Source organism: Furipterus horrens, unplaced genomic scaffold (assembly GCF_987537825.1).
Source record: "Furipterus horrens unplaced genomic scaffold, mFurHor1.1.pri manual_scaffold_10, whole genome shotgun sequence".
In the NCBI taxonomy this organism is placed as follows: Eukaryota; Metazoa; Chordata; class Mammalia; order Chiroptera; family Furipteridae; genus Furipterus; species Furipterus horrens.
In genome coordinates this window covers 44069934-44097549 of record NW_028327180.1, presented here as the reverse complement: position 1 = coordinate 44097549, position 27616 = coordinate 44069934, and the positions used below count along the sequence as shown (strand labels likewise).

At 43.5% G+C, this 27616-nt stretch overlaps 1 protein-coding gene across 1 annotated transcript in view; it reads left to right on the top strand.

Annotated features, from left to right (window-relative positions):
- Nucleotides 1–448: 448 nt before the first annotated feature.
- Nucleotides 449–27616, top strand: part of LOC149999918 (adhesion G protein-coupled receptor E2-like) — a 46665-nt gene continuing 19497 nt past the window's right edge. Inside the window, exons 1-14 of the mRNA XM_090290200.1 lie at nucleotides 449–512; nucleotides 4823–4876; nucleotides 5164–5298; nucleotides 7802–7957; nucleotides 15623–15769; nucleotides 16228–16374; nucleotides 16455–16501; nucleotides 16586–16663; nucleotides 17101–17278; nucleotides 19917–20024; nucleotides 20214–20419; nucleotides 20562–20741; nucleotides 23316–23513; nucleotides 23791–24026. Coding sequence (XP_090146326.1) covers nucleotides 482–512; nucleotides 4823–4876; nucleotides 5164–5298; nucleotides 7802–7957; nucleotides 15623–15769; nucleotides 16228–16374; nucleotides 16455–16501; nucleotides 16586–16663; nucleotides 17101–17278; nucleotides 19917–20024; nucleotides 20214–20419; nucleotides 20562–20741; nucleotides 23316–23513; nucleotides 23791–24026 — 1901 coding nt within the window. The 5' untranslated portion in view covers nucleotides 449–481. The remainder of the gene's footprint in view (nucleotides 513–4822; nucleotides 4877–5163; nucleotides 5299–7801; nucleotides 7958–15622; nucleotides 15770–16227; nucleotides 16375–16454; nucleotides 16502–16585; nucleotides 16664–17100; nucleotides 17279–19916; nucleotides 20025–20213; nucleotides 20420–20561; nucleotides 20742–23315; nucleotides 23514–23790; nucleotides 24027–27616) is intronic.

Sequence of the window (27616 nt, the reverse complement as noted above, 5' to 3'; positions counted from 1 at the left end):
CATAGAAATGCAACCCTTTCAAGAAACTAGGTGAAGGGCACACAGGACCTTTTGGTACTGTTTTTGCAATTTTCTGTGAATCTATGTTTATATCAAAATAAAAAGTTAAAAATAAAGAAGCTTGTTAATAGATAATAGATGTCTGTTTACTTAGAACCAAGGTCCTTGTAGGAGCAAAAAGACCAGTAGAGTAATTCTTCATGGTTGGGAGTTCTTCCTATAACAAAAAGATATAAAAATCACCCTCAAGGAGGCTTCAGTAAGACTACTAGTAATGCTATTTAAATAGTTAAAAAAATAGAATTGTGAGTTTTAAAGAGGTTACTCAGTGGACAAAACAAGGTGAAGAAAGCATCTAGATTAGCTGTTTTCTACATCAAGTAATCTAAGACATGAGTCATACTTAGAACAGGAAGTCTTTTTAACATACACAGACCAAGATCAGACGTCCTCCGTGGCTGGGATTCCTGGTGTCTGCACCATGAGAAATAGATATCCAAGGTTGCTGCCAGGTGGGTAGAATTATAACAATGGCAATGGATGACTATCTGGAACTTTAAAGCTATGTGGGAACTCTATGTCCAGTTTGAGAATTTTCTCTGTTCTTTGCTTTACTTCTGCTTTTTCTACTATCTCTATAAAGAAAAGCAGAAAATTAATTTTAATAAAATATTAACTCAATTATACTAAATGTTGAAAGGAGAAAGTGAGTGAAATGAGTGAAAATTATTCCTAGGGAAAACTTGGGGACTTAACAGAGACTTCTCATTTTACCAACAGATTAGCTAGGAAAACAGAATATATGGCTGGTCCTTGAATAAAATCATTTTGTTCAATGTCATTTCATTATAACATTGATGAGGTGCTATAGAAAGCTAACTCTTGTTTAGAGCAATTAGCCTGTGGTGAAATGGTTTTGTTATATGTCATTTTGCCACAGTTACAGGAACCTGTCATTAATATTAAGTAAAAACTTACTGTACATTTCATATTAAGAAATGGGTTTATAAAATAGTGGAGATCAAGAAACACAAAATTTTCAGCGCAGGCCGGCAGACTGGAAACCCCAGGAAGACTTCATGTTGCATCTAAAGTTCAAAGGCACTTTGGAAGTAGAATTACCTTTTTTTTGGAGGTGGTCTGTCTTTTTTTTCTCTTAAGGTTTTCAACTGTTTGAATGAGGCCCACCTATATTATGGAGGATAATCTGCTTTACTCAAAGTCTACTGATTTAAATGTTAAGCTCATCTAAGAACATCTTCAGAGCAGCATCTAGACCAGTGGTTCTCAAGCTTCCTAATGCCGCGACCCTTTAATACAGTTCTTCATGCTGTGGTGACCTCTAGCCATAAAATTATTTTTGTTGCTACTTCATAACCATAATTTTACTACTGTTATGAATCATAATGTAAATATCTAATATGCAGGATTTATTTTCATTGTTACAAATTGAACATAATTAAAGCATAGTGATTAATCACAAAAACAATATGTAATTATATATGTGTTTTCCGATGGTCTTAGGCGATCCCTGTGAAAGGGTCGTTCGACCTCCAAAGGGGTCGTGACCCACAGGTTGAGAACTGCTAATCTAGACTAAGGTTTAGCTAAATATCTGGGCATGGTGATCTAGCCAAATTGATACATAAAATTAACTGTAACACAACTTAATCTAACTTTTCAGAAGTGTACATAGCCAAACTTTCTGAAAAACTCTAATTTGATAAAGAAAACATTGTCCTTTAGTCTATAGAATGTGTGTGCCATGGAATGATTTGAAGGATAATAACAGTGATTAGTAAAAACTGATATTATCAATGTCAATTTAATTTTGATTAACACTTCAAATGAAAATACCCACATTTGTCATCTGATTTGTGGAACATGACTTTTTTTTTTTTTTTTTAAAGCTGGACACAGTTTGGAGGGTTCATTGTACCAAATGCAGTGGTTATTTAAAAGAATTGCAAAACAAGCCCTGGCTGGTGTGGCTCAGTTGGTTGGAGTGTGATCCCATAACTGAAAGGTTGTGAGTTTGATTCCCAGTCAGAGCATATACCTAAGTTTAGGTCCTATCTCCCATCCAGGCTCAACCCCTGGTCCAGGCACATATGGGGGGCAACCAATCAATGCTTCTTTCATTGATGCTTCTTTCTCTACCTTCCTCTCTAAAAGCAATGAAAAAATGTCCTCACGTAAGGACTAAAAAAAATGAAAAGAAATGGGAAACAAGCTTAGCTTCTTCAAGATAGTAGTAACACTTTTAGGTGTGCATGCACTTATATAGTATACTCAGAGGAGCAAATGACTTCATTCATACGCGTGGGACAGAAAGACTCATTTCATCCTGCTTTGGCTGCCACACATTAGAAAATAGAAGAAGCATAGTTGATGGGGCATCTGAAGCAAGAAACACCTGAACAACTTTCTTTCTTTCTTTCTTTCTTTCTTTCTTTCTTTCTTTCTTTCTTTCTTTCTTTCTTTCTTTCTTTCTTTCTTTCTTTCTTTCTTTCTTTCTTTCTCTCTCTCTCTCTCTCTTTCTTTCTTTCTTTCTTTTTCTTTCTTTCTTTCTTCTTTCTTCCTTTCTTCCTTTCTTCCTTTCTTTGAAAGCAATGATCCTTTTTTTAAAACTTAAAACAATTTTTTGATCTATTTATTGTTTTTCTATTACTGTTGTCCCAATTTCCTCCCCATTGCTCCTCCCCCACCACAGCCCACCCCTTCTCCCACAGTCAATCACCACCTCGTTGTACATGTCCATGGGTTATTTATACTAGTTCCTTTATTAAACCCTTCCCCTACTTACCTCCTTTCCATCCCCCACCCCTGGGTCACTGTCAGTCTGTTCCTTGTTTATATGTCTCTGGTTCAATTTTGCTCCTTTGTCTGTGTTGTTCATTAGTTTCCTGTATTAGGTGATATCATATGGTATTTTGCTTTCTTTGCCTGGCTTATTTGACTAAGCATAATTCTTTCTAGTTCCATCCATGTTGTTGCAAATGGCAGGAGTTCCTTCTTTCTTTCTGCTGCATAGTATTCCATGGTGTAAATGTACCATAATTTTTGATCCACTCATCTACAGATGTGCACTCAGGCTGTTTCCAGCACTTGGCTATTGTAAATAGCACTGCTATAAACATAGGGGTGCATAAATTCTTTTAAATTGGGGTTTCAGGATTCTTCAGATATAATCCTAGCAGTGGAATCGCTGCTTCAAAAGGCAGTTCCATTTTTGTTTTTTGAGGAAATTCCATACTGTTTTCCACAGTGGCTGCATTCCCACCAACAGTGCGCTAGGGTTCCCTTTTCTCCACATCCTTGCCAGCACTTGTTGTTTGTTGATTTGTTGATGATGGCCATTCTGTCTGGGGATGGCCCCATGCTGGCTTTTGGACTTAGGCGGTCTGGCCTTGGAACCTGGCTCTCATCACCTCTGCACAGAGCTGTGAGAGAAGAGAATCATTTTGTGGGCAAGGAGGAAATAATAGAAGTCTGGACTCTGATGCCTGGAAGAACCAAAGTGAGCATGTAATTCTGCTTTATCTTGGATCTGACCTGGACAGAGATGTGTCTCAGGTAACAGGAATGTAAAAGAAGGAACAACAAGGAACTCTGCTCTTTTCTTCTTTTACTCTTTACTTTAGCTGACTTCTGTTGACTGTTTATTTTGTGCCAGGCACTGTGCTAACTCTTTATTATCCTTCACTAATGTTCAATCATAATAATTCCCACCCTATGAACATTGTACCCATTTTGCATTGATAAATTGTGGTTCAAGAAGAGGTGGCATTTCTAAAGCTGCACAGCCAGCAGGTGAAAGTTTGGGATGCAGTCTTAGACATGTCTGAATCCAAATATGTTCTCGACCAGAGTCCTCTATCACCTTACACAGTTTGAACTGGCAGTACAGACTGGAAGAGGGATTCATCTTTGCCTCCACCTGAGAAGAAAGATCCTGTACAGGTGGTACACAGACAGAAAAGATTTCTTGGGTTCATGGCTCACATGGATGGGCTGACAGACCCTAATAGGTAGACTGGTTATTGCCTGTACAGTAGATTGTATTCCTTGGCACCCGCAGAAATTTTCACACCACAAAGCCTGCTCAGTGCCTCATTTCTCAGAGAGATAAAGGGCAAAGGCTGTGTCCTCAGTGCATTACAGGAGGGCCAGGAGCTCATTTGGAAGGACGCATAGACACCATGGATGCTGAACCTGGAGAGGCCACTTACCCACGAGATAGTGGCTCTACCTGCAGGTGCCTTAGTTCTCGCTCCTCACCTCTCATCAGCTCCCTTCTCTCAATTCCAGGGCTCTGATCCCTGCTGATATTGTGAGCTAAGGCTCACACTGTGGGCTCTCTGACTCAGAATCCATGATCTTCTTATATGCCTTGAAAAAGTACATTAAACAGGGGGAAATGATTCTTGAAGAGAGATACTCAGATTTGTGCCTTTGATAGAGAACAAGAGCCTGGGTCTCGGCAAAGAGACACCAGTCTGAGGACTTTCTCCTTTAAGATGTACCCCCTCCACTGGGAGACGGTGGGGTTTCTAAGGTGTGTCCCTGTCATCAGCTGTGTGTATGTTCTGTAGCACCTGAGGTTCCATGAGGACTGTGTCCGTTGGTGACTGGTTCCTTGGAGAGTCCCAGGAGATAGAGGGGAAAGACTGCGTCCTTGATTCCCAGTGAAGTTCAGGAGCCTGGGGGATATGCTGGAAGCTGTGGGCTGCAGGGCCAGAGCCACCTACTAAGGGGACAATGACCATGTGGACAGGGGTTGAAACTGGGGCTCAACTCTCCTCTACTTTTTTTGCCCCAGGACTGTCAGTGCTGCTGTTGTTGACATTGAGACCTGCACACGAGAACCCTGACGGTGAGTCTGCCCAACCTTGCCCATTAATGACTTAAGATGGACAGTCATGCTGGGGTCTGGTTCCTCACACCTCTCACTCACAAGTGAAGGAAAGAAGGCTTGTTTTGCTAGCGAGGCTCAGAAACGTCCTCTAAAAATAAAAAAGGCTATTTTTTTTCCATAAGTGTCCAGAGTTTTCTTTGTTTTTTCTCTTCTGATAGCAGCCTTCCCTTCCCTCCTCTACTCTTGGACCCCAGCTGACTTCCTCCATTTCTTGGGCCTTCTGACCATGGTTTCCATCCCCACAGCCTCTACTGCCCATCCCTGTCCTCGCTGGTGCCCCCCACACTCCAAATGTGTCAACGCCACTGCCTGTCGCTGCCTTCCGGGATTCACCTCTTCATCAGGGGAGATCGTCACCAATCCCTCGGAGAGTTGCGATGGTACAGAGACTTGGGGTGGTGGAGGACATACAGACATTGTGGGGCATCCAAGCCCTCATCTCTGAAGGCAGCACAGGTGCACGTTGTCAAGAATAAGAGAGAGGAGGCAGGGCAGGGAAGTAAGAGGGAAGTGGGCAGTCAAGTTTCATGATCAGTAGGCAGAATGTTGAGAGCTTACACAGTGGAGTTGGGTGGTGTGGGTTCAAAATCTAGCTCCGCCACTGACTGGCTCTCTGACATTGAAGGTATTTCTCCTCCCTTTGTCTCAGTTTGTTGTCTGTAAATTGGGGATAGTCACTGTACCTGCCTCACATAAGTGAAGTGAGATTTACATATTACCTGTGTGAAAAAGGTAGACTGTGACAGAGCAAATATCAAGCAATGCTAGTTATTATTTTTTAAATGCTATTATTATTATTTTCATAGCACAAAGAAAGAAGGAAAATAATGGGAGCAACAGAGGAAGGAAACACCCAGGGGCTGGAATCTCAGGCTCTCCTATTAGCTGAGCTCAGCAGGAACCTGCTCACTCATGATCTTGACTTACCACCTCAGACTCATGGCAGCCTTGTGAGGGAGGTGGAACTAGGATTTTTTTTCTCAAATGACCAAATTTGGGCCCAAAGAAATTGAGTGACTTGTCCAAAGTCCCACAACTAATAAAGTGGTAGAATCAAAGATCTAAATATAAGAAGATTTTATTCTTTAACAATACAGGATCACAAAACAAAATTATACTACCTAAAAATGATTAAGAGTAAATTTTATGTTTTGTGCAGTTTACCACAATTTAAAAAAATAGGAAAAAGGAAATGACACAAGACATAGTCTTTCTTTATCAACACGAAATAGTCTTAGATGCATATTTATTGATAATAAAAATACTCCTAATATCTTTGAAAAGGAAAGGAAAAATATCTCTCAAATTTTCAGTAGTCTGTGTAGTGAACTCATGGGTGAGTTTTTTGTTTCATTTTTTTACATTTTCTTTGTTTTGTTAGTATCATGTGTTATTTAATATTTGGAGAGCAATAGATTTTATCAGAGAAAATAAAAAGATGTGACTGGCGCCCAGCCCATCCATGACCCTTGCAGGCATTTTAGGTTCCTTTGTGTCTTAGCATGTGTGTGTCTCATGGAGATTTGCACACTGGGTGCACATGGATGGAAGTCCTGCTGCTACTGTAACTGGAACTCAGCTCCTTGCTGGGAGCACACTTGTCAGGAATTTTTTATAGTCAAGTCCTCTCATCCTGCACATGTCATTTCCAACTCTCCCCCATTCAACTCCACCTTGTCCTGTCAAATTTGAAGACAGATCTCTACCTTTGTCACTATTGGAGAACAGAATAGAGAAGTCCCAATGCCCATGTGGGGAATGAACATGAATGCCTCCTGTCCTGTCCTGGTTGCTGACACCCACAGCTTGGGCCTGGGAACTTAGAAAGGAAATCCGCAGGTGTGGAGAAGAAACTCTGATCTGGGGGAGACCAGCTGTCTGACTCATGATGCTGTGAGTCCTTTCAGGCTCTCAAGTCATTGGTCACCTGATTGAAATGTATATAACGTACTATTCAGTCCCTGCATTTTGATTCATTCTTATGTACATGGCTCTTCTTAAGCCATGTTTTTAGCCAACAGTGTCCAGCCCCTGCTCAGTGGGTCCCTGAGCTATTCAAAAGGGACCTGGTTCATGGGCATCTCTCTTTCTCGCTCTCTCATGTTTACAGAACAGGGATCTCTCTCTCATGTTTAGAGAACAGTGAGAAATAAGATGCCAGAAAGCACTGCAGTGACTCAGCTGTGAGCACCTTCACACTGCTTCCTCATTTCCCATCTGTGATGGGCTCTGATAAGGGGGAACTTCCTCCAGGGGACGAGATAGGAAAACTCCCCATGACTCACCCTGGGGCATCTTCTGATGGGTGACATTTTGAGCTGGAGGAGTGCCTGACAAGAAGGGTGGGTGTACTTGGGCCACTGTGAGTAATGGGAGGTGGAAGTGTCAATGGGCAAGAGCCGGACACCTGGCTCTGTCTTCTGGTGTGAATGATGATGTCACCCTAAACAGCTCTGGCCATGACTCCCTCCACTATCTCAGCATAGAGGTGGCCTTCACTGCCACATTCACTTTGACTGGAGACCACTCCTGGGTCCCCAGTGGTGCAAGCAGCAGCACAGTGGAGAGTTTGGAGCCTGAGTCAGTGCCTCCATTTACCCATCAAGGCCTGGAAAGGGAGAGGCAGACCTCCTTTCAGTCCCATCGTGACACAGGAGAGGGTCTGAGTCTAGGTGTTTACAGACCAGTCAGAGAGCAGAGATGACCATAGACGTCAGCAGGCTCTGGAGCAGCTGGCTCCACCCAGCCCATCCCAGCACCAGGTTTGCTGCCCTGGACCTGAGTTCTGTTCAGTCTCCATGACAGTGTCTGGCTGTGGGCCAAGATTTTTGCCCTGTAGGAACACACCTTTAGGAGGTTACCTTTCGTCTTATTTTGTTTCAGACATCAACGAGTGCGGACCACCCTTGACAGTGTCCTGTGGGGAACTGGCAGACTGCCAGAATACAGAGGGGAGCTACTACTGCACGTGCAACCCGGGATACAGGCTTGTTTCTGGGGCACCAGGATTCAATAACAAGAGTCAGAACACATGTCAAGGTAAAAATGACCCCACATCCTCCAGCTCCCTGTCCCTGATTTTTGGGGTCCATTGCCCCACTTTCTTCAGGCATCGAGGGCCATCCTAGGCACCTACGTGGCCATCTGCCCTCTCTGAACCGTACGGCTCAGAACCCTCCACAGAGTGCCTCTTCCAGATGTTCAGATTGTCCTTTCTGCCAACCTGGCATTTTATTTTCATAAAACAGGAGGGGAAGTGGTATTAGGATACTTCACGAGCTCAAAGCACCTCGAGTTTTGTTACAATATCCGTCTTCTCCACCACGGTCAGTGACTGCCGGGATGAGACCTGCCCCCACTGGAGCCCACATGGACTCGGCCACACCTGGGGCTCTCTCATACCGCCCTCCCCATCCAGGCCTTGGGGGGCCCTGGAATCGCAGCCAGCCCCATGTGAGGAAGGGTGATTCAAAGGCAGACCCACTGTCCTGGGGCAGCCCTGCCCCTCGTCAACAACCCCACCTGGAGAAGAAGCCTCTGGCACTATGTCTGCTCAGCCTCCATCCATTCCCCTGAACAAGGCGCCATCCCCCAGACCCTCCTCAACAATTTCAATTCACAGACCCGAGGGCAGGTCAGATGACAGGACCCAGGAGGACCTTGTGTCCGTGGTGGGTGGGGTGATGTTGACCCCTGCTCCAAACTCAGATTGTTGGGTGAAGAATGAAGCTCCCATCTGGACCAGATGACAAGGGAGGGCATCATAAGGGACCACTGCCTCAGGCTGGACCCTCTCCTGAGCAGGTCAACTCAGGCACCATGGGGGTCCAGACCACTGGGGGACAGAAGATAGATACTGAGTTCCACTTAGGTCCCCAAGTCTGTGTCCCTGGAGGGAACCCAAGGGATGAGATAACAGAGACACCTGCCCCCCCTTGGCCTTTAGCACCTGCTTTCCCTTCCAGGCACCCAGTCCTTGCCCACCACTGACCTTGCTCACAGGTGGATTCTCACCACTTCCTGCCAGTCCAGGGGATGCCTTCAAAAAAACCATAAGAGGTGCCTTCACTGTTCCAAAGCTGAATCGCTGCACATCAGCCCTACTTTCCACCACATTTATACACCTTACAACGTGCTTACCACATTAAGTCTAGTAACCATCTGTCACTGTGCAAACTTTTATTTATTTATTTATTTATTTATTTTTAGAGAGAGGGGAAAGAGGAAAGAGAGGGAGAGAAACATCACTGTGTGGTTGTCTCTCACTCGTGCCCCCAGATGGGGACCTGACCTACAACTTAGTCATGTGCCCTGACTGGGAATCGACCCAGCGACACTTGACTTGCAGGCCGACGCTCAATCCACTGAGCCACAGCAGCCAGGGCTTGTAACTCTCTTCTTTTCTCTTGCTGCTTTTAAGATTCTCTCTTTATCTTGCACCCTTGGCATTTTTTAAAAAATTTTATTTTTATTGTTTTTCTATTACAATCGTCCCACTTTTTCCCTCATTGCTACCCCCCACCCAGCCCACCCCTTCTCTCACAGTCCATCCCAACCCCGTTGTCCATGTTCATGAGTTATTTATATTAGTTTCTTTGCTAAACCCTTCCCTATTTAGCTCCTTACCTCCCTCCCCTTCTGCCCTTGATAACTGTTACTCTGTTTCTTGTTCAATTTTGTTCATTTATTTGTGTTGTTCATTAGTCTCTTGTATTGGGTGATAGCATATGGTATTTTTTCATTGCCTGGCTTATTTATTTTATTTAAAAAAATTTTAAATATGTTCTATTGATCATACTGTTACAGTTGTCCCAATTTCCCTTCCCTCTGCTCCCCCCACCCAGTGATTCCCCCTCCAATTGTCCCCCCTTCCAGTCCATGTCCATTGGCTGTGCATATAGTTCCCCTCAACCTCCTGCTGTCTACTCCATTCCCTCCTACCATGCCTCCCAACTCCTGCACCATCTCCCCCCTTTCCCTTTCCCCCTCCCTGCTGACCTCCCCCCAATATGTTCCCCATACCTATAATTCTTTTTCCACTCTCATTGCCTATTTAGTTTGCCTTTGTTTTGATTCCCTAGCTTCTGTTGTTGTTTCTTGTGATGCAGTTTTCACTTAATGGTCATAGTTTTGATCCTCCTTCTTCTAAACCAGTCCCTTTAACATCTCATATAACAGTGGTTTGGTTCTGATGAACTCCTTCAGTTTTACTTTGTCCTGGAAGAACTTTCTCTGCCCTCTATTCTGAATGACAGTTTTGCTGGATAGAGTATTTGTGGCTGTAGGTTTTTGATTTTCATCACCTCGAATATTTCTTGCCAGTCCCTTCTTGCTTGCAGGGTCTCCTCTGAGAAATTAGCTGATAGTCTAATTGGGACCCCTTTGTACATGATTCTTTTCTTCTCTCTTGCTGCTTTTAAGATTCTCTCTTTATCTTTAATTTTTGACAATTTGATTATAATGTGTCTTGGAGTGGTTCTCCCTGGGTCCAGTTTTTCTGGAACTCTCTGTGCTTGCTGGACCTGTAAGTCTATTTCCCAAGTTGGGGAAGTTCTGTTTCATTATTTTTTCACATAGTTTTTCTATTTCTAGTTCTTGTTCTTCATCCCCTGGCAATCCTATAATCCAAATGTTCGTTCGCTTATAGCTGTCTCATAGGTTTCTGAGCCTCTCCTCGTGTTCCTCCTTTTTTGTTTCCGCTTTCTGCACTGGTTGACTGTTCTTTCCCTATGTTCCGGTTTGTTGATTTGATCTCTGGTTTTCATTTCCTCGCCACTTGTCTCATATGTGGTTTCATTCGTTTCAGTGTGACTGGCTTTCATTCCCTCCCTGTCTTGTTCCAAATCTTTTGTTAATTCTGTAAGCCACCTTATGACTATAGCCCTGAACTGAGCCTCAGAAATATTTCATTTGCTCATCGGTTAGGTCCCTCATCTGCTGCCTGGTGAGCTGTGTCACTGGGATTTCAATGATGGTCTGTTTCATTCTGTAGGTTTTCTGTTTACCTTTGTCTCCTGGGTGGGCTGAAGGGGGCGGCGCCCCATGCAGTCGTCACTATCCTGCTACCGGCGACCTTTTTCACCGCTCTGTGGCTCATTGTGTTGGGGTGGGGGGTCCAAGATGGATTCCTGCCATTACTCTCCACTGAGAGACCGGGAGGCTCCTTCCCCATGGCCTCACCGTCCAAGACAATGGGGGGTCTGCCTTCCCCAGCATTGGAATCGCGAGCTGCTGGGTGTCGACTTTATCCGGGATTGCTCCCCTGGCATTTCTCGCTATCCCCGCTGCTACCATGAACAGCCCAGCCCAATCTTTCCATCCCAATTCCGATTTCGCCCCTCCTACCCATCCAGATGAGCACCTCTGGTTTATAACTTCATACATTGGGCTTCCATGTAGTTTTAGTTTCTGGAATTCTTGGTTATCTTTGGTTTTGAGGTAGTTGTATTCCCACTCAGTGGTGGAGGGAGACAGAACGTGTCAGTCTAAGCCTCCATCTTGGCCAGAAGTCCTGTCTGGCTTATTTCACTAAGCATAATTCTCTCTAGTTCCATCCATGTTGTCGCAAATGGCAGGAGTTCCTTTTTTCTTTCTGCTGCATAGTATTCTGTGTAAATGTACCACAGTTTTTTAATCCACTCATCTACAGATGGGCACTTGGGTTGTTTCCAGCACTTGAGCACTGCTATGAACATAGGGGTGCATAAGTTCTTTTGAATTAGGGTTTCAGGATTCTTTGGATATAATTCTAGTAGTAGAATCACTGGTTCAAAAGGCAGTCCAACTAGACCACCAACTTACGCCACACACCAGAATAAACTCAAGATGGATCAAATACTTAAATGTAAGCCATGACACCATAAAAGTCCTAGAGGAAAAGATAGGCAGGAAAATTTCAGATATCCCACGTAACAATATTTTCATGGATACATCTCCTTAGGCAAGAGAAATAAAGGAAAAAATAAACAAATGGGACTACATCAAACTAAAGAGTTTCTGCTCAGCAAAAGAAAACGTCAGCAAGATAAAAAGGGAACCAACCATTTGGGAAAACATATTTGCCAATGATATCTCAGACAAGGGATTGATCTCCAAAATATATAAAGAACTTGCACATCTCAACACCAAGAAGACAGATAGCCCAATTAAAAAATGGGCAAAAGACCTGAACAAACACTTCTCCAAGGAGGATACACAGAGGGTTCATAGACACATGAAAGAATGCTCAACATCACTAGCCATCAGAGAGATGTAAATAAAAACCACAATGAGATACCACTTTACACCAGTCAGAATGGCCATCATCAACAAATCAACAAACAACAAGTGCTGGCGAGGATGTGGAGAAACGGGAACCCTACTGCAGTGCTAGTGGGAATGCAGACTGGTGCAGCCACTATGGAAAACACCCTTGACATTTTAATTATGATGTGTCTTGGTGTGGTTCTTTTTGGATCTAGCTTGTTGGGACTCTCTGTGCTTCCTGGACTTGTATGTCTATTTCTGTCACCAGATTAGGGAAGTTTTCTTTTATTATTTTTTCAAATAAGTTTTCAGTTTCTTGCTCTTCCTCTTTTCCTTCTGGTATGCCTATGATTCAAATGTTGGTATGTTTAAAGTATTCCCAGAGGTTCCCTAGCCTCTCCTCTTTTATTTTATTTTTTTCTTTATCAATTCTTGTTTCTTCATTCTGTATTGGTGACTGTTTATTTCTTCCTTATTTTCCAAATCGTTGATTTGAACCCTGGCTTGCTTTCTTTCACCATTGGTTTCATGTTGATTTTTCTTCATTTCACTTAGTATAGCCTTTACTTCTTCCCTTATGTATTTCCCATACTCAAGCATGTCTGTCAAGTCTGTGAGCATTGTTATCACCAGCATTTTGAACTCTGTGTCTGTTAGGTTGGCTATCTCCTTGTCACTTACTTGTCCCACTGGAACCTTGATTTGCTCCCTCTTTTGGGCTATACTTTTCTGTCTCCTCAACTTGATAGCCTCCTGTGTTTGCCTGTGTGTATTAGGTAGAGTTGTCACACCTGTCATGTTGTAAGGGCTGAGCCTTAGGTATTTGTCAGTGTTGGGCAATGCGTTTCAACACCTTGTGGCACTGTATGTGGGAGTGGGGTCAGAGAGAGAACAGTGCTGCTTGCTCAGCACTCGCCCCTTTTCCAGTCACTTCACCCACTTCCTGTATGTGACTGGGGCCTCTGTAGCTGTTGCCCCAATGATGGTTCTCAGAGTGGATGGGTTTGCGGAAGTTCTAGGATGGGGGTCCTCTAAACAGATTCTCATGGGAATTGGGCAGTTTTTTCTGCTGCCCCAGCCCCAACTGGTTTTCACAGCCAGAAGCAATGAGGCTTTATTTTCCCAGCAGTGGAACCATGAGTTGCGCAGTCCAGCTTGGGACTGGGATCGTTCCCTGGGTGTCCCTCCTGGCTTTAATACTGTCTGACTGCTCTTTCTGATGGCCGGTCAAAGTCACTGCCTTGCTGCCACCACCACCACAGCCACTAAACCATGTCATCTGTGCCCTGGATCCCACTCCCCCACCTGTCTTGATGAGCATTACTTCTTTATATCTTTGTTCATGGACTTTCATGCAGTTTTTCTTGTAGGTCTGTTTTCTTAATTTTTTTAATTTTAATTTTTTAAAATATGCTTTATTGATTATGCTGTTAGTTTTCCCAATTTCTTTTCCCTTTGTTCCCCTCCACCCAGTGACATCCCTCCCTCCAGTTGTCCACCCCCCCTTAGTCTATTCCCATTGATTGTGCATTTAGTTCCTCTCAACATTTTCTTATCTACTCCACACCCTCCTACTATGCTTCCTAATTCCTGTACCATCTCCCCCACTTTCGCCCCTTCCCCCTCCCTGCTGACCTCCCCCCATAATGTTCCCCATACTTATAATTCTTCTCCCATCCTCATTGCCTACTTAGTTTGCCTTTGTTTCAATCCCCTAGCTTCTGTTGTTGGTTGTTGTGATACAGTTTTCATTTTAATGTTCATAGTTCTGATCCTTTTTCCTAAACAAGTCCCTTTAACATCTCATATAACAGTGGTTTGGATCTGATGAACTCCTAGTTTTACTTTGTTCTGGAAACACTTCTCTACCCTTCTATTCTGAATGACAGCTTCGCTGGATAGAATATTCACGGTTGTAGGTTTTTGCTTTTCATAGCTTTGAATATTTCTTGCCAGTCCCTTCTTGCCTGCAGAGTTTCTTTTGAGAAATCAGCTGACAGTCTTATTGGGACGCCTTTGTATGTAATTCTCTTCTTCTCTCTTGCTGCTTTTAAGATCCTCTATCCTTAATTGTTGACATTTTGATTATAATGTGTCTTGGTGTGGTTCTCCCTGGGTCCAGTTGTTTTGGAACTCTCTGTGCTTCCTGGGCCTTTAAGTCTATTTCCTTCCCCAAATTAGGGAAGTTCTGCTTCATTGTTTTTTCATATAATTTTTCCATTTCTAGTTCTTCTTCTTCACCTTCTTTATCACCTTCTTGTAAATAGCAAGATTTTATTCTTTTTTTATTGCCACGCAATAGGCCCTGCCTGAGGATTCACCTCCCTGAAAGGTCCTGCCACAGAGCAGGGAGGTGGCAGGGCCTTCTGCTGTAGGGGTTTTCCGTGGAGCCCCTGTGAGCACCCCCAGACACTTCCCCTTCCCCACTTGCCACATGCAAGCTGAGGGAGGTGTCACTTCTGGTTCCCAGAAAGGGATCCTGGGCCAAGGCCCAGAAGGTAGTAGGCAGGAGTCTTTGGTAAGGAAGTCCAGCCCACACTCAGTTTCCCCCCTGGTTTTGGCATCTATAAACTGGAGACTATGGTCCCTACCACATCCATCTTGCAGGCGGATCACCATAAGGTTCTTTGAGGCTGAAGTTGAAGGTCACCAGCTCGTGGCCCGTGTACTAATTGTGGGGTCCTTAGTGCTGGGCAGTGAGAAGTGGGTGCAGTGAGCAGAGGGAGAGCCTGACGCTCTGGCTTTGTCCTCAGATGTGAATGAATGTACCTTGGGGCAAAACCCCTGCCACAGCTCCACCCACTGCCTCAACACTGTGGGCAGCTGAGTGCCGCTGCCGCCAGGGCTGGATGCCGGCTCCTGGGTTCCCCCATGGCCCAAACAACACTGTCTGTGAAGGTTCAGAGTTCAGCCTCATAAACGTACCACATCTTCTTACTTTGCTGAGCCAGCTTAAAGGAAGCTGCCATATCAATCTTTCAGCAAGGGAGAGTCCTCAGTGCGGGCAGTGAGGAGAAGGCACCTGGGCTGGGCAGTGCTGAGCTTCTGGCTCTGTTCTAACGAGGGCAGGAGTGCAGCTCTCGATGGCGTGGTACCACACCCACAGCATTAACACGCAGAGAGTTGTCAGTGCTGCAGCCTTCCTGGTTAGAAGTCCATCACAGTATCCCCACCCACCCCAGTCCATCCTGCAAAACACTCGAAGGGACAATGCTTTGGCATGACATCGGCACACACACAATCCTGGCCTGCCCACCTTGCAGGGACCCTGTGAGGTTATGGTGCTTTTACAGGGAAAAAAATGCCATCACAGATTTGTATAACGATGGGCTAGTTAAACGGTAAGCAGGGCACAGTGGGGTGTCCTTGCTGGGAACTGCTAAGGGATTTGAGAGAAGAGGAAGAAAGGATGCACTCAGTGACCTGCAGGAGGGTCTGACACTCTGGCTTTGTCCTCAGATGTGAATGAATGTACCTCGGGGCAAAATCCCTGCCACAAGCCCACCCACTGCCGCAACACAGAGGGAAGCTATAAGTGCCTCTACTGCACTCACAGGAATCAGATTTCTGGGTCCCCCAATGGCCCAAACACCACCGTCTGTGAAGGTTCGGAGTTCAGATCCCACATTCCCAAAGACCCACAACTGAACCATCTGATCACATATTCAATGGCACCCACAGGAACCCAGCAGAATGAATGCTGGGGGTGCCTGCTGTGTCAGGTGTTCTTTTGAGGCTAAATGGGAAAAGATATGCGGCGTCCCAGGAAAGGAACTGGGGTATCAAGGGGAAGGCTACTGTGGGACCCCAGGCGGCAGCTCATCACTAACTGGGATGAAGGTATTTCAATATCTCACAACCTGTACATCTGTGCAGGGCTCACCTGCTAGCAGCCAGGCCTCTGCACACTTCCCATAACCCTGAGTCCGCCTCTCAGGGGAGGGCAGTCACCAAGTGTCATCGCCTTCAGCCAAGGGGTGAGGGGAGTGGGTGGGGCAAGGAGAGGAGAGGGGCCTTATCCAGATGGGACAGGTAGGGCCTGATCTGCTTCCTTATGTCCCCAGAGGTGGACAAGTGCAGCACCTTGGGTCAAAAGTGTGACAACTCCACCTTCTGCGTCAACACTCTGGGCTCACACATATGCCAGTGTCTCCAAGGCTGGGTGCCCAAACCTGGATTCCTGAATAAACGAACGACTACCCAGTGTGAAGGTACTGGGCCTGACCCTAGTCCCCGCCTCCAGTACTCACAGACACTCACACCTAATGAGCATCTGTTCTGTCCCCTGCAGAGATCTCCTTCCCCACCTGGACCCCTCCCCCTGGAATCAAGAGCCAGGTGAGTGACTCCTGCAGGGACTTATTTCCTTGATGCTACTCTGCCCACATGTGAGGCTCTGACCCCTCATCTCCTCTCTCCCAGAGTCTCTCCCGCTTCTTTGAAAAAATCCAGGATCTGGGCAGAGACTTCAAGTCTGCCTTACCTGAGGACACCATCAAGGTAAGGACAGAACCCAGGGAATGCAGGTGGGGGCATCCCATAGAAGCCTGTGGAAGGAAGCCTTGTTCTGGGAAGAAACAGACGCCAACACAACGGTGTCCTGCTCTGAGTCCCCGCCTCTCCCAGGGTGGGTGGGAAGAGCAGACACGCAAGTGTTTGTACTCACTGTTAGGCTCACACACACCTACTAACACCTTTCCTCTTGTTCCTGGCTATTGGGTTTCCATTGTCCTTGGCATTTCTGAACAAGGTTGATCTCTGAGTGGCTGGATTGCGCTGGCAAAGACCCAGGGAATCTGATCTTTATCACCACCTTTATCACCATATAGATAGTCTCTAGGGTCTGTGCTCTGTGGCTTGGTGGACAGGCTCTTCTTAAAGTTTCTTTGGTGCAAGATCCTCTGGTTCTGTGTTCCTACCTCCCCCTCCTGCCCCAGGACATCATACAGGAGGTGGATAAGCTACTGGAGGCACCAGGAGACTTGGATACCCTGCCATGCTCAGAGCAGCACTTTGTGGCCACTAACCTGCTCACTGGTCAGGAGCACGTCCTGAGAGAGCTGAGCAAGGCCCTGCCTAATGGGCTATTGAACTTCAGTGCAGCTGCAGGAACAGGTAAGTAACCTGGCCTGCCCCAGCCTCTGCTCTGCCTGCTCCCCGTCCCATTCCAATTCCAATTGCTCTAGAACTCGGTGGTCACGCGCGCATCTCTGTGTTACTCTCATAAACATATTAAAATTAAAGGTTAAAAGAAAATGAAAAACATTATTAATTCTGCACATTTTCATTGTAATTTTTATCAGTAGATGAAATAATTTTATGAATAATTTAAGATAAGATAGAAATGGCTTAAAAAACAAATAAGTGAATTTAGTGGAATTCAATTAAATGTTATTTAATATTTAAGCGATCTGTTTTATTGAGGTAAATTTCACATAAGATCCACCATTTTAACCAAATGTACAATTCAGTGGCTTTTAGTATATTCACAGAATTGCACAACCATCACCTCTATTTCTAAAATATTGTCATCCCCCCAGAGGTGCACAGTTGACCCACTAAGCAGTTCTCATTTCTCCATCCCCCAGCCCTTGGGAAGCACTTATTTGTTTCTGTCTCTATTGATTTGCCAATTCTGTACATTTCATAGAAATAGAATCATACAATATATCACCTTGTAGTCTAGCTTTCTTCACTTAGCACAATGTTTTCAAGGTTCATCCATGTTGTAGCATATATCCGATTTCTTTCTTTTTATAGTCGAATAATCTTTCATTATGTGGATACAGCAGCTTTTGTTTATCCATTCATTCATTTATGGACATTGGATTGTTGCTTCCCTTTGACTATTGTGAATAGATTTCCTGTGAATGTTGGTGTACGATTTTTTTTTTAATAACTCAGTTATTTGGGTCCAACTGCTGAGTGACACTGCAATGATATATTTAACATTTAGGAACCGCCAAACTGTTTTCCTAAATGGTTGCACCATTGTAGATGCCTCCCCACCACCCAGCAATGTACAAGGGTTCCAATCTCACATCCTCAGCAAGAGTCGTTGCTTCCCTTTTGTTTTGGTTTTATTATAGCCTTTCTTGTGTATGTCACATGACATCTCACCTTAGTGATTTACATTTTTGATTTACATTTCCCTAATTACTAATGATATTTTTTATTTTTTCATGTGATTATTGAGCATTTGAGTATCTTTTGTGTGAGAATGTTTACTCAAGTCCTTTGCTTATTTTAAAATTGGGTTGTTTGGCTTCTTATTGAGTTGTAAGTGTTCTTATATATTTGTTAGCAGATCTTTATGAGACCTGTGATTTGCAAATACGTTGTCCCATTCCATAGATTATTTTCACTTTCTTCATAGTCTTTTCACTATGCTTTAAATTTTGATAATCTCTATTTTATTTATTTTTTCTTTTGTTGTTTGTGTACTTTGTGTCATATCTAAGAGTCTATTGCCAAAATCCAAGGCCATTACGATTGACTTCTGTGTTTTCTACTAATTGTTCTAATTTTAGCTTTTTTTTAAAAAATTTTATCTCTTAAATGCAGGTTTTTGGCCAATTTTGAGCTAACTTTTGTTTACTGTGTGAGGTATGGGTCCCTCCTTTTTTTGCTTGTGCATGGCCAGATCCTCCAGCACCACTTACTGAAGAGACTATTCTTTCCCTCAGTGAAGGGTTTTGTTGGAAATCAGTTGATCATACACAAATGGGTTTATTTCTGGCCTCACAATTTTATTTTGTTAGTTTATGTGTCTATCCATATGCCAGTACCATACTTCTCTGGTTACTGTAAGTTAGTAGTACGTTTTGAAATTAGAAAGTGTGAATCCTCTGTTTTTTTAATTCTGAATATTGTTTGGGTATTGGAGCCTCTTGCAATACCATATGAATTTTAGGATGAACTTTTTTATTTTTGCTAAAATGTTGGGATATTATTAGTATTGCATTGAATCTGTAAATCACTTCTGGGAATACTGCCATGTTTAAAATATTAAGTCTGACAATTCATCATCACAGATGTCTTTTGGTTTATTTGGATTTTTATATTTCATTAGCAATATTTTGTAGTTTTCAGTGTATAAATCTTGAGCCTCCTGGGATAAGTTTATTCCTAATATTTTGTTGAAGATTTTTGTATATATGTTCATAGGAGTTATTGGTCTATAGTTTTCTTTACTTTTGATGTTTTTCTCTGGTTTGGTTTTTAGAGTAATTGTGGCCTCACAGGATTATTTAAGTATTGTTGCATTTTATTCTTCTCTTAAATGAGTTTACAAAAATATTGTGTTAATTTTTCCTTAATGATTAGTAGAATTTAGGTCTGGACTTGCCATTTAAAAAAGTTTTGATTACTGATTCAATGTCCTTACTTGTGGTAGGTCTGCTCAGATTCTGTGTTTCTTCTTTAGTTACTTTTGTAGTTTGTGGGTCTGTAGGGATTTGTACATTTTGTTCACGTTACATAATTTGTTGTTGAATATTTGGTCATGGTTTTTATTATAATCCTTTGTAAATTCACATGATTGATACATATATATCATTATTATGTATAACAAATATGTATATTATATATATGGCATCATTTGGTGTACCTATAATATTATGAATAATATTTGGTATATATTTTAACATACACACACATATATACATACATACATATGTGAAAATAGTATTATAGTAAAAACTGATGGAAAAATTACTAATTTAACTCACTATGTAAACTTCACAACTCATAGAACTGTCCCTGGAGGTGGAGGAGCAAGGACAAAGAAATGTCAGCTTGAGTGTCAATCAGGCAAAGATGCTGCTCAACTGGGATATGGTACAGAAATTTGGTGAGTCAGGTAATGACTGAGACAGGGGAGAAGGTCAATGAGGCTTCACAGTGGGACAAGTGACCAAGGATGTGACAAACACTGAATTAAGTATTAAAGGGAAGTATGGGCTATGGTAGGACAAAGGAGAGTGTGCATCCCAGAAGGAAGGGGGCCTGTTGAGCACCCCAAGATGTCAACCTTGGCCTCATCCTGCAGGGCTTTCTGTGGTGGGGCTTGTCTCCTCTCCAGGGATGGGCAAGCTGCTGGCTGAGGCCCCCCTGGTCCTGGAAACCGAGGAACAGGCAGTTCTGCATGGGACACACTGGGTCTCCCCTGTCCTGCTCTCAAGTGTCATATCTGCCTTTGTGAGCGACAAGGACACCCAGAACCTGAGCTCCCCAGTCTCCTTTGTCTTCCAGCATGTGAGTCTTGGTGGGATGGGGCGGTGGGTGTGGAAGAGACCTGAGTCTTGTGCACCCCCGGAAAGCCCATCTCAAGTGAGGTCTGGGTCAGCATTTCTGGGCACCAGAACCAGCAGCTCACACCAGTGCCCTGTTCCTACAGTCAGTGACCCCTGGGCCAAGGCAGCGGGTGTTCTGTGTCTTCTGGGAGCATGGCCAGAATGGAAGTGGTCATTGGTCCACCAAAGGCTGCTGGATGGTGAGCACCAGAGACTCCAGCACCACCTGCCAATGCACCCACCTCAGCAGCTTTGCCGTCCTCATGGCCCAGTCTGATGTGCAGGTGAGAGACCTAAGAGAGGCTGAATTCAGTGTCTATTGCTGTGTAATAAATTTTCATGCATGTAGCACCTTAAACACAGACACACACACATTTGTTATCTTGCAGCTTCTCCAGGTCAGCAACCTGGCATAGTGTAGCTGAGTTTTCCTCTCAGGATCTTTTAAGGCTGAAATAACTGCAATCTTATCTGAGGCTTGGAGTCCTCCTCTACGCTCCCTAATTGCTGCTACATTTCAGTTCCTTGTGGTTTTAGGGCTGAGGTCTTGCTCTCTTGCTAGCTGGCAGCTTGGATCACATACAGCAACTAGGGGCTACCTGCATTCCTTCTTATGAGACCCTCTCACAATGTATTTATGCTCTTGTCTGGAGGCCAGCAGGAGAAGCTCCCTCACATCCAAATATTCTCCAGCAAAATCCCAGTTCTTTTATGGGCCTACCTAATTTGGTAAGGCCTAACCAGTATAAATTTCCTTTCTTAAAATCAAATGATGTAAGACTTGGATTCCAGCTGCAAAATTCCTTCAAAGCAGCTCCTAGATTGGCATTTAATTAAAAACCTGGAAGAAAATGTGTGTACTCCAGCGGGTGAAGATGTGATTGCTAAATTAGGATTCTGCTTAGCACAGGAATCTTTAAGACAAGGTCTCTAAGGGGTTGCAAAAAATATTTGGTGATTGCAGAGGTCAGAGGGGGTTGGGGAGACAGTGAGTACAGGTGGGTCAGGAGTATAGTTGCATTCTTCCCTGGCCAGGTGAGCTGGGTACTTCTGGATCTCCAAACCAGAAATTCACTCGATCTCAATTAAAAGTATTTAGTGTGAACACTGACATGAAAATAAACTAGAAAAGGATCATAAGCAATGATCAGGAACCCTTGAGTTTGAACAACACTTCAAAGCCATTTTTTCTCACATGACTTTGCTAGATAACACAATATTTATACTTTTATTTGCATGCACTTTAATATTTATTGAAAACTTAAAATAGGTGTTTCAAATTCAAACAGAATAAAAGAGAAACTTTGAAGATCCTCTTTCTCACTCCTAACCCCAGACACCTGGTTCCTCTTGCCTCAGAAAAACCAAAGTTGTTAGTTTCTCCTGCACTTTTCTACAATAATTTATACGTGTAAAAATAATACAGGCATTTGTTTTTTGCCTTTGTTTTTTTCACTCACATAGTGGCAATTTTCACTGTTGTGCATTTTGTGTTTTTATTTATTACACCTAAGAGATTATTCAAATCTACAAAGAGACACTCCATTATTTTTATTGACAGTGCATTTCATTGCATGAATGTCCTCTAAATTACAGATCAATTCTTCTCATAGTGGGCATATTGTTTCACGATCATTCCCTAATACAAATAGAGTTGTAACGATCCACACACACTTCATTTTTTTTCTTGTTTGAGCATCTAGTTAAGAAGTATACTGTGTCAAATTCATAACTGCATGTTGGTAGATATTTCTCATTTCAACTTATAGAGGTCACATATGTGAATAACCCTACCAGCATTACATGTAGCTGTGTGATTCCTCACACCCTCACCACAGGGTCATTATCAAAGTTTTGGATCTTTTGTCCATCTGAGAGTTAAATGTAACATCTAGGAAAATTTTTGTATCTTTTTTATTATGAGTGAAATGGAACATCATTTAAGAGTGACTTGTATTCGTGTTCCTGGAAACAAGTTGTTCATTTCTCGGTCCATTTTTCTATTGGTCTGTTGATACATTTCTTATGGATCCGGGAGCTCTTTATGTGGTAGAGGAATTAGTTTTATCTCATTACACCAAAGGTTCTCAAACCTGGTATGCTATTTATTTGTAAGTACCTATTTAAAAAACAATTTCAGTCTTACCGATTTGTTGCAACAATAAAAATAGTGCAAATAATACCATATTGTGCATTATCCAGATGCTCCAACTTTAAACATTTTACTTCTATTGTCTCTATATTTTTTATATTTCTGTTTTTTTCTCTCTCCCTCCTCTTTCTCTCTCTCACCTACTTACACTAAAAATAAATTGTTTTTTAATCTCCTCCTGGAGTTAAGGTGATTTGAAAAAATAACCAGGAAAAATTTTAATCTTTAAAATCAAAGGCATCAGAGCATAGTACTTTCCTTCTTTAACCAAGGACCTAAATCTGTAAGGAACATCTATTGCAGAGAGGAGGTGAGTGAGTCCAGGGTGAAGAGCTGATGCCTGGACATGGATTCTCCAGTACAGACTGTCACACAGCAACACAGAGCTGTGTGCCTCTGTGACCCTCACATGATACCCCACAGCTTAGTCATGCCCAAAAGTCTAATGGAAAATAACCCTGTAAATTCCAGGGTTTGGTCTTGAGAGAGGATTCTCCTATTTCTTAGTTTCTCCAGGGTCTGAATTAATCAGTTCAGGACCCCAGAAAATTCTAACACTGTCCATAAATGTCACAAAGTTACATGGTTCCGCCTCCATTCCTAACTTTGTTGTACCCCCTCCCCACTAAAAAACTAAAAATAGTGGAAGGGTAATTAACCCAGAACAGGAAAGTGTGACTGATATCTCCTCTTTGCTGGGTCCCAGGAGGAGGATCCCACCCTGACTGTGATCACCTATGTGGGGCTGAGCCTCTCTCTGCTGTGCCTCCTCCTGGCAGCCCTCACCTTCCTGCTGTGCCGACCCATCCAGAACACCAGCACCTCCCTGCACTTGCAGCTCTGCATCTGCCTCTTCCTGGCCCACCTGCTCTTCCTCACGGCCATCGACAGAACAGAGCACAAGGTACTGACACTGTCCCAAAGGACCCTCTGACCTGTCCAGGAAATGCTGAATACATGGGCCATGCAGCATTGGACCCCTTAAAAAATGTCATTTCGTTCTGGGAAGGTTAGAGTGGTGAGTAGCCACTTTCACATTGACTGACTCAACTAGAAGACATATCCTCTTTTGACAGTTCCTTCGTATACATCAGAGTTCTCCCCAATAGCAAGGTATAGGAGAGGTCCTGGGACCATGCTCCACCCTCACATTCCCACCTGGTGACTAACTTCTCCACCAGGTGCTGTGTGCCATCATTGCAGGTGCCTTACACTACCTATACCTGGCCTCCTTCACCTGGATGCTGCTGGAGGGCCTGCACCTCTTCCTCACTGTGCACAACCTCACTGTGGTCAACTACTCCAGTGTGAGCAGGTTCATGAAGAAGTTCATGTTCCCTGTGGGCTACGGAGTCCCAGCTGTGATTGTGGCCATTTCTGCAGCTTCCAAGCCTCACCTTTATGGAACACCTACCCGGTAAGGGCAAATTCCCACCTTTTTTCTTCTCCACCATGTCTATAGCCTTTGTCAAACCAATGCAGCATTTGATTATGCCAGATCACATTGATAGAGACAATAAATGATCATCCTTAGGGCATCTTTCTGTTGGCTATTTATAATAATTAAGGAGAATGTCTTTAAACGTCTCCTTAAAATAACAAAGGTATAATTTTAAAAAGTGCTCTGGACATTATTATAAACAATTTAAACTACCTCTTTATCCAAATCCTTTAGGATGTTTTGATTTTATATTTGGAAAAGCAGAGCTGATTTAAATAATATAAACAATAGGTTGCATCGTAGTTGACATTTACATGGTGCTTACTTTGTGCCAGGTGCCCTGCCTGGTTTGGCTCAGTGGATTGAGCGTCGGCCTGCGAGCTAAGTGTCGCTGGTTCGATCTTCCAGTCAGGGCACATCAGAGAAGGAAAACTCTGACTCCAAAAACCTCCGCTGCCTTGCGGCATACCTCTTCAGGGGAAAGGCTAAGGGAGTAAACCCTGACAGAAAATCCGGAGCCGGAGTCCCTAAGGCGGTTTGACGTTGTAGTCAACACCGGCAACTCCTGCGGCGCACCTGAAGCCAAGCTGTATTGACTCCGTCTTTCCCTTGGACCCTTCAGCTGCGAAGAGAGGGGGGGTCTGCTGCATGGGCAACAGCAGACCCTCCATATCACCCTGCCCAGGCTCTGTAGCTTCAGCTTCACTGGAGAGGACACTCCAGCATCATCGCAAGATGTCGATTTAACACGGGAGGAGACAGATACCGTGTCACTCCCGAGTCGGACTGCACAGCCATTCTTAGCGGTGCAGATAGACTCTTAAGAAGCTACTCCATCGTCTCTCGAGACGGACGGCTGCCGACGACGACTTTGTGCCAGGCATTTTTCTGTTTTAATATTAGTTAATGCAATTTATCCTCACACCAGCACTGTAAAATAGATACCACAATGACCCATTTTACAGATAGGTAAATGAAGCTCAGATAGTTTAAGTAATGCCCCAAAGTGAAAAGCTAGTAAATAGCAGAGAAGGGATTCAAATCCAGGGAGTCACGCTCTGGAGCTTCACTCTTTTATTTTCAGCTTTTAGTACTAGATTTAATGTTTTTACTTATTTTTCTAAAATTTATTTTATTGTATTTCTATTACAGTTGTACCACTTTTTCCCCATTGCTCACCCCCCCCACCCAGCCCACCCCTTCTCCCACAGTCATTCCCCACCCGATTGTCCATGTCCATGGGTTATTTATACTATTTCCTTTACTAAACCCTTCTCCTACTTACCTTCTTCTCTCCCTCCCCATCTTCCCCCTGATAACTGTTACTCTGTTCCTTGTTCAGTTTTGTTCATTTGTTTGTGTTGTTCATTAGGCTCCTGTATCAGGTGATATCATATGGAATTTTTTTTTTTAAAGTATATTTTATTGATTATGTTGTTACAGTAGTTCCAATTTTTTCCCCTTTACTCCCCTCCACCCAGTATCTCCCTCCCCCAGCATCCCCCCCCAAGTCCGTACCCATGGTTCGTAAAAAATAACTATCCCTCCCTCTCAGATATTAAGACCCTTTGTAATCTTGTAAAGGACAATGGGCGAAGGTCTCAAGCTCCTCTAGCTGCTTCAAGCTGGACATGGTCGTCGTCCTACCTACCCTTGGGTCCAGAAATCCCTAATAATAGTGGGGGTGTGGAGGGGAGGGTGGCCTTCCCACATGGGGAAGGATTGTGCAGACTCCAGGTCAGTTGGCTGTCTCCGGACAACGGCGTGCTTGGTTTAGCAGGTTGGCATCCTTGTTGTGTTCTGGGGGGAACAGATTTGGCAAAAAGGGTTAAAAAGCATCATTCAATCCATAACTACTAGGTGACAAAAGGCAGGGATTAATTTTTCAATGTTCCACATTAGGAGAAAAAAAAAAAGGGGGGGGGGCTTCTTTGGAGGAAGGTGTGCTAGGCACATCTCGCCTGTCCAAAACCCTTTTGCCCATTATATTTAGTTTGGGCTGAGGGAAATAGTTTATGTTTCCCCCTTCTCAGACCTCTGGGCCCTTTCTGTCCAAGCCATTAGGATAGAAAAGAGAATTCAGTTTTAAAGTGAAGCCCACAGACCACCCTATTCTTCATCAACCCAGCCATTTAGTTCAGCCAAACCGTTGAGTCTCAGGAGGCAGCGCTGCAGAGAGGATTAAGTGAGCCTTTTGCGTACAGACAATCACTGAGGTAATGCGGTCATAGGCTTATGCCCTTTGAAAACAGAAAGCACATGTTAATTTATGTAACATAGCCAACAAACAAGTCTCTAAATCTGTAAGACTGTCTTATTGGGAAGACATCCAGTTGCAAGGCACTTGACATTCTACTTGCCTGCAACTTGAATCTCTTTGGTGATATCACAGATATGGTTTAATTTTCAAGTGAAACCATTTTTTAAGTGAGAAGAAACTTTTAAGACGGTTAGCTGCCCTACTTTACAGTCTGCCACTGATCATTGTGATTTTCCTTGAATAATGATTTTTCTCCCTAAGATTACTCTCCTTGTCTTTAAAGGGGCTACATTAAGTCCATTTTTAATTTATCCTGTTCGTTTGCATAAACATAACAAGAGCAGCAAATGATCACTTATGATCTTTAGTTCTGTTTTGCTGGAACTTACCCAAGGAACATTTAGGGTGGCCCTCAGTCTGCTCTTCAGGGCACAGAAGCTGGGCCACATACCTGGCATTCATCCTTGCCTGTACACACCTGTCCTTTCCAAGTCTTTCTGGTTTTCCATTGTGCCTTAAGGTCCCTTCTAGCCATCTTTCAGGAAAACAACCTTCATTCTTTCCCTGGAGAGATTGCTGTGGACCGCACAACCAACCATGGCAGCAGGCCTTTTATTTCGCGGGCTTTTATTACCTTTGAAAGTCATTCCCAGTCATTCCCATGCCCATTTGCTTGAAATACTTTTTTCCATCCCTTTACTTTCAGTCTGTGTAGATCTTTTGTTCTAAGGTGGGTCTCTTGTAGACAGCATATATGTGGGTCATTCTTTCTAATCCATTCAGCTACCCTATGTCTTTTAATTGGAGCATTTAATGCATTTACATTTAAGGTTATTACCGATAAGTACTTATTCACTGTCATTTTTCCCCTTTGTACTTGTGTTCTTCTCTGTCTCTCTCTGTTTCTTTATCTTCTTAGAGCAGACCCTTTAGCATCTCTTGCATTGCTGGTTTGGTGGAGATGTATTCTTTTAGCCTTCTTTTGTCTTGGAAGCTCCTTATTTCACCCTCCATTTTGAATGAGAGTTTTGCTGGGTATAGTATTCTAGGTTGTAGACCTTTGTTTTTCATTGCTTGGAATATTTTTTGCCATTCCCTTCTGGCTTGTAGTGTTTCTGCTGAGAAATCTGATGATAGCCTTATTGGAGTACCCTTGTATGTTATTAGTTGTTTTTCTCTTGCTGCTTTTAGGATCCTCTCTTTGTCTTTGAATGTTGCCATTTTAATTATGATGTGTCTTGAGGTGGGCCTGTTGGGGTTCATCTTCATTGGGACCCTCTGTGCTTCCTGGACTTGCGTGACTCTT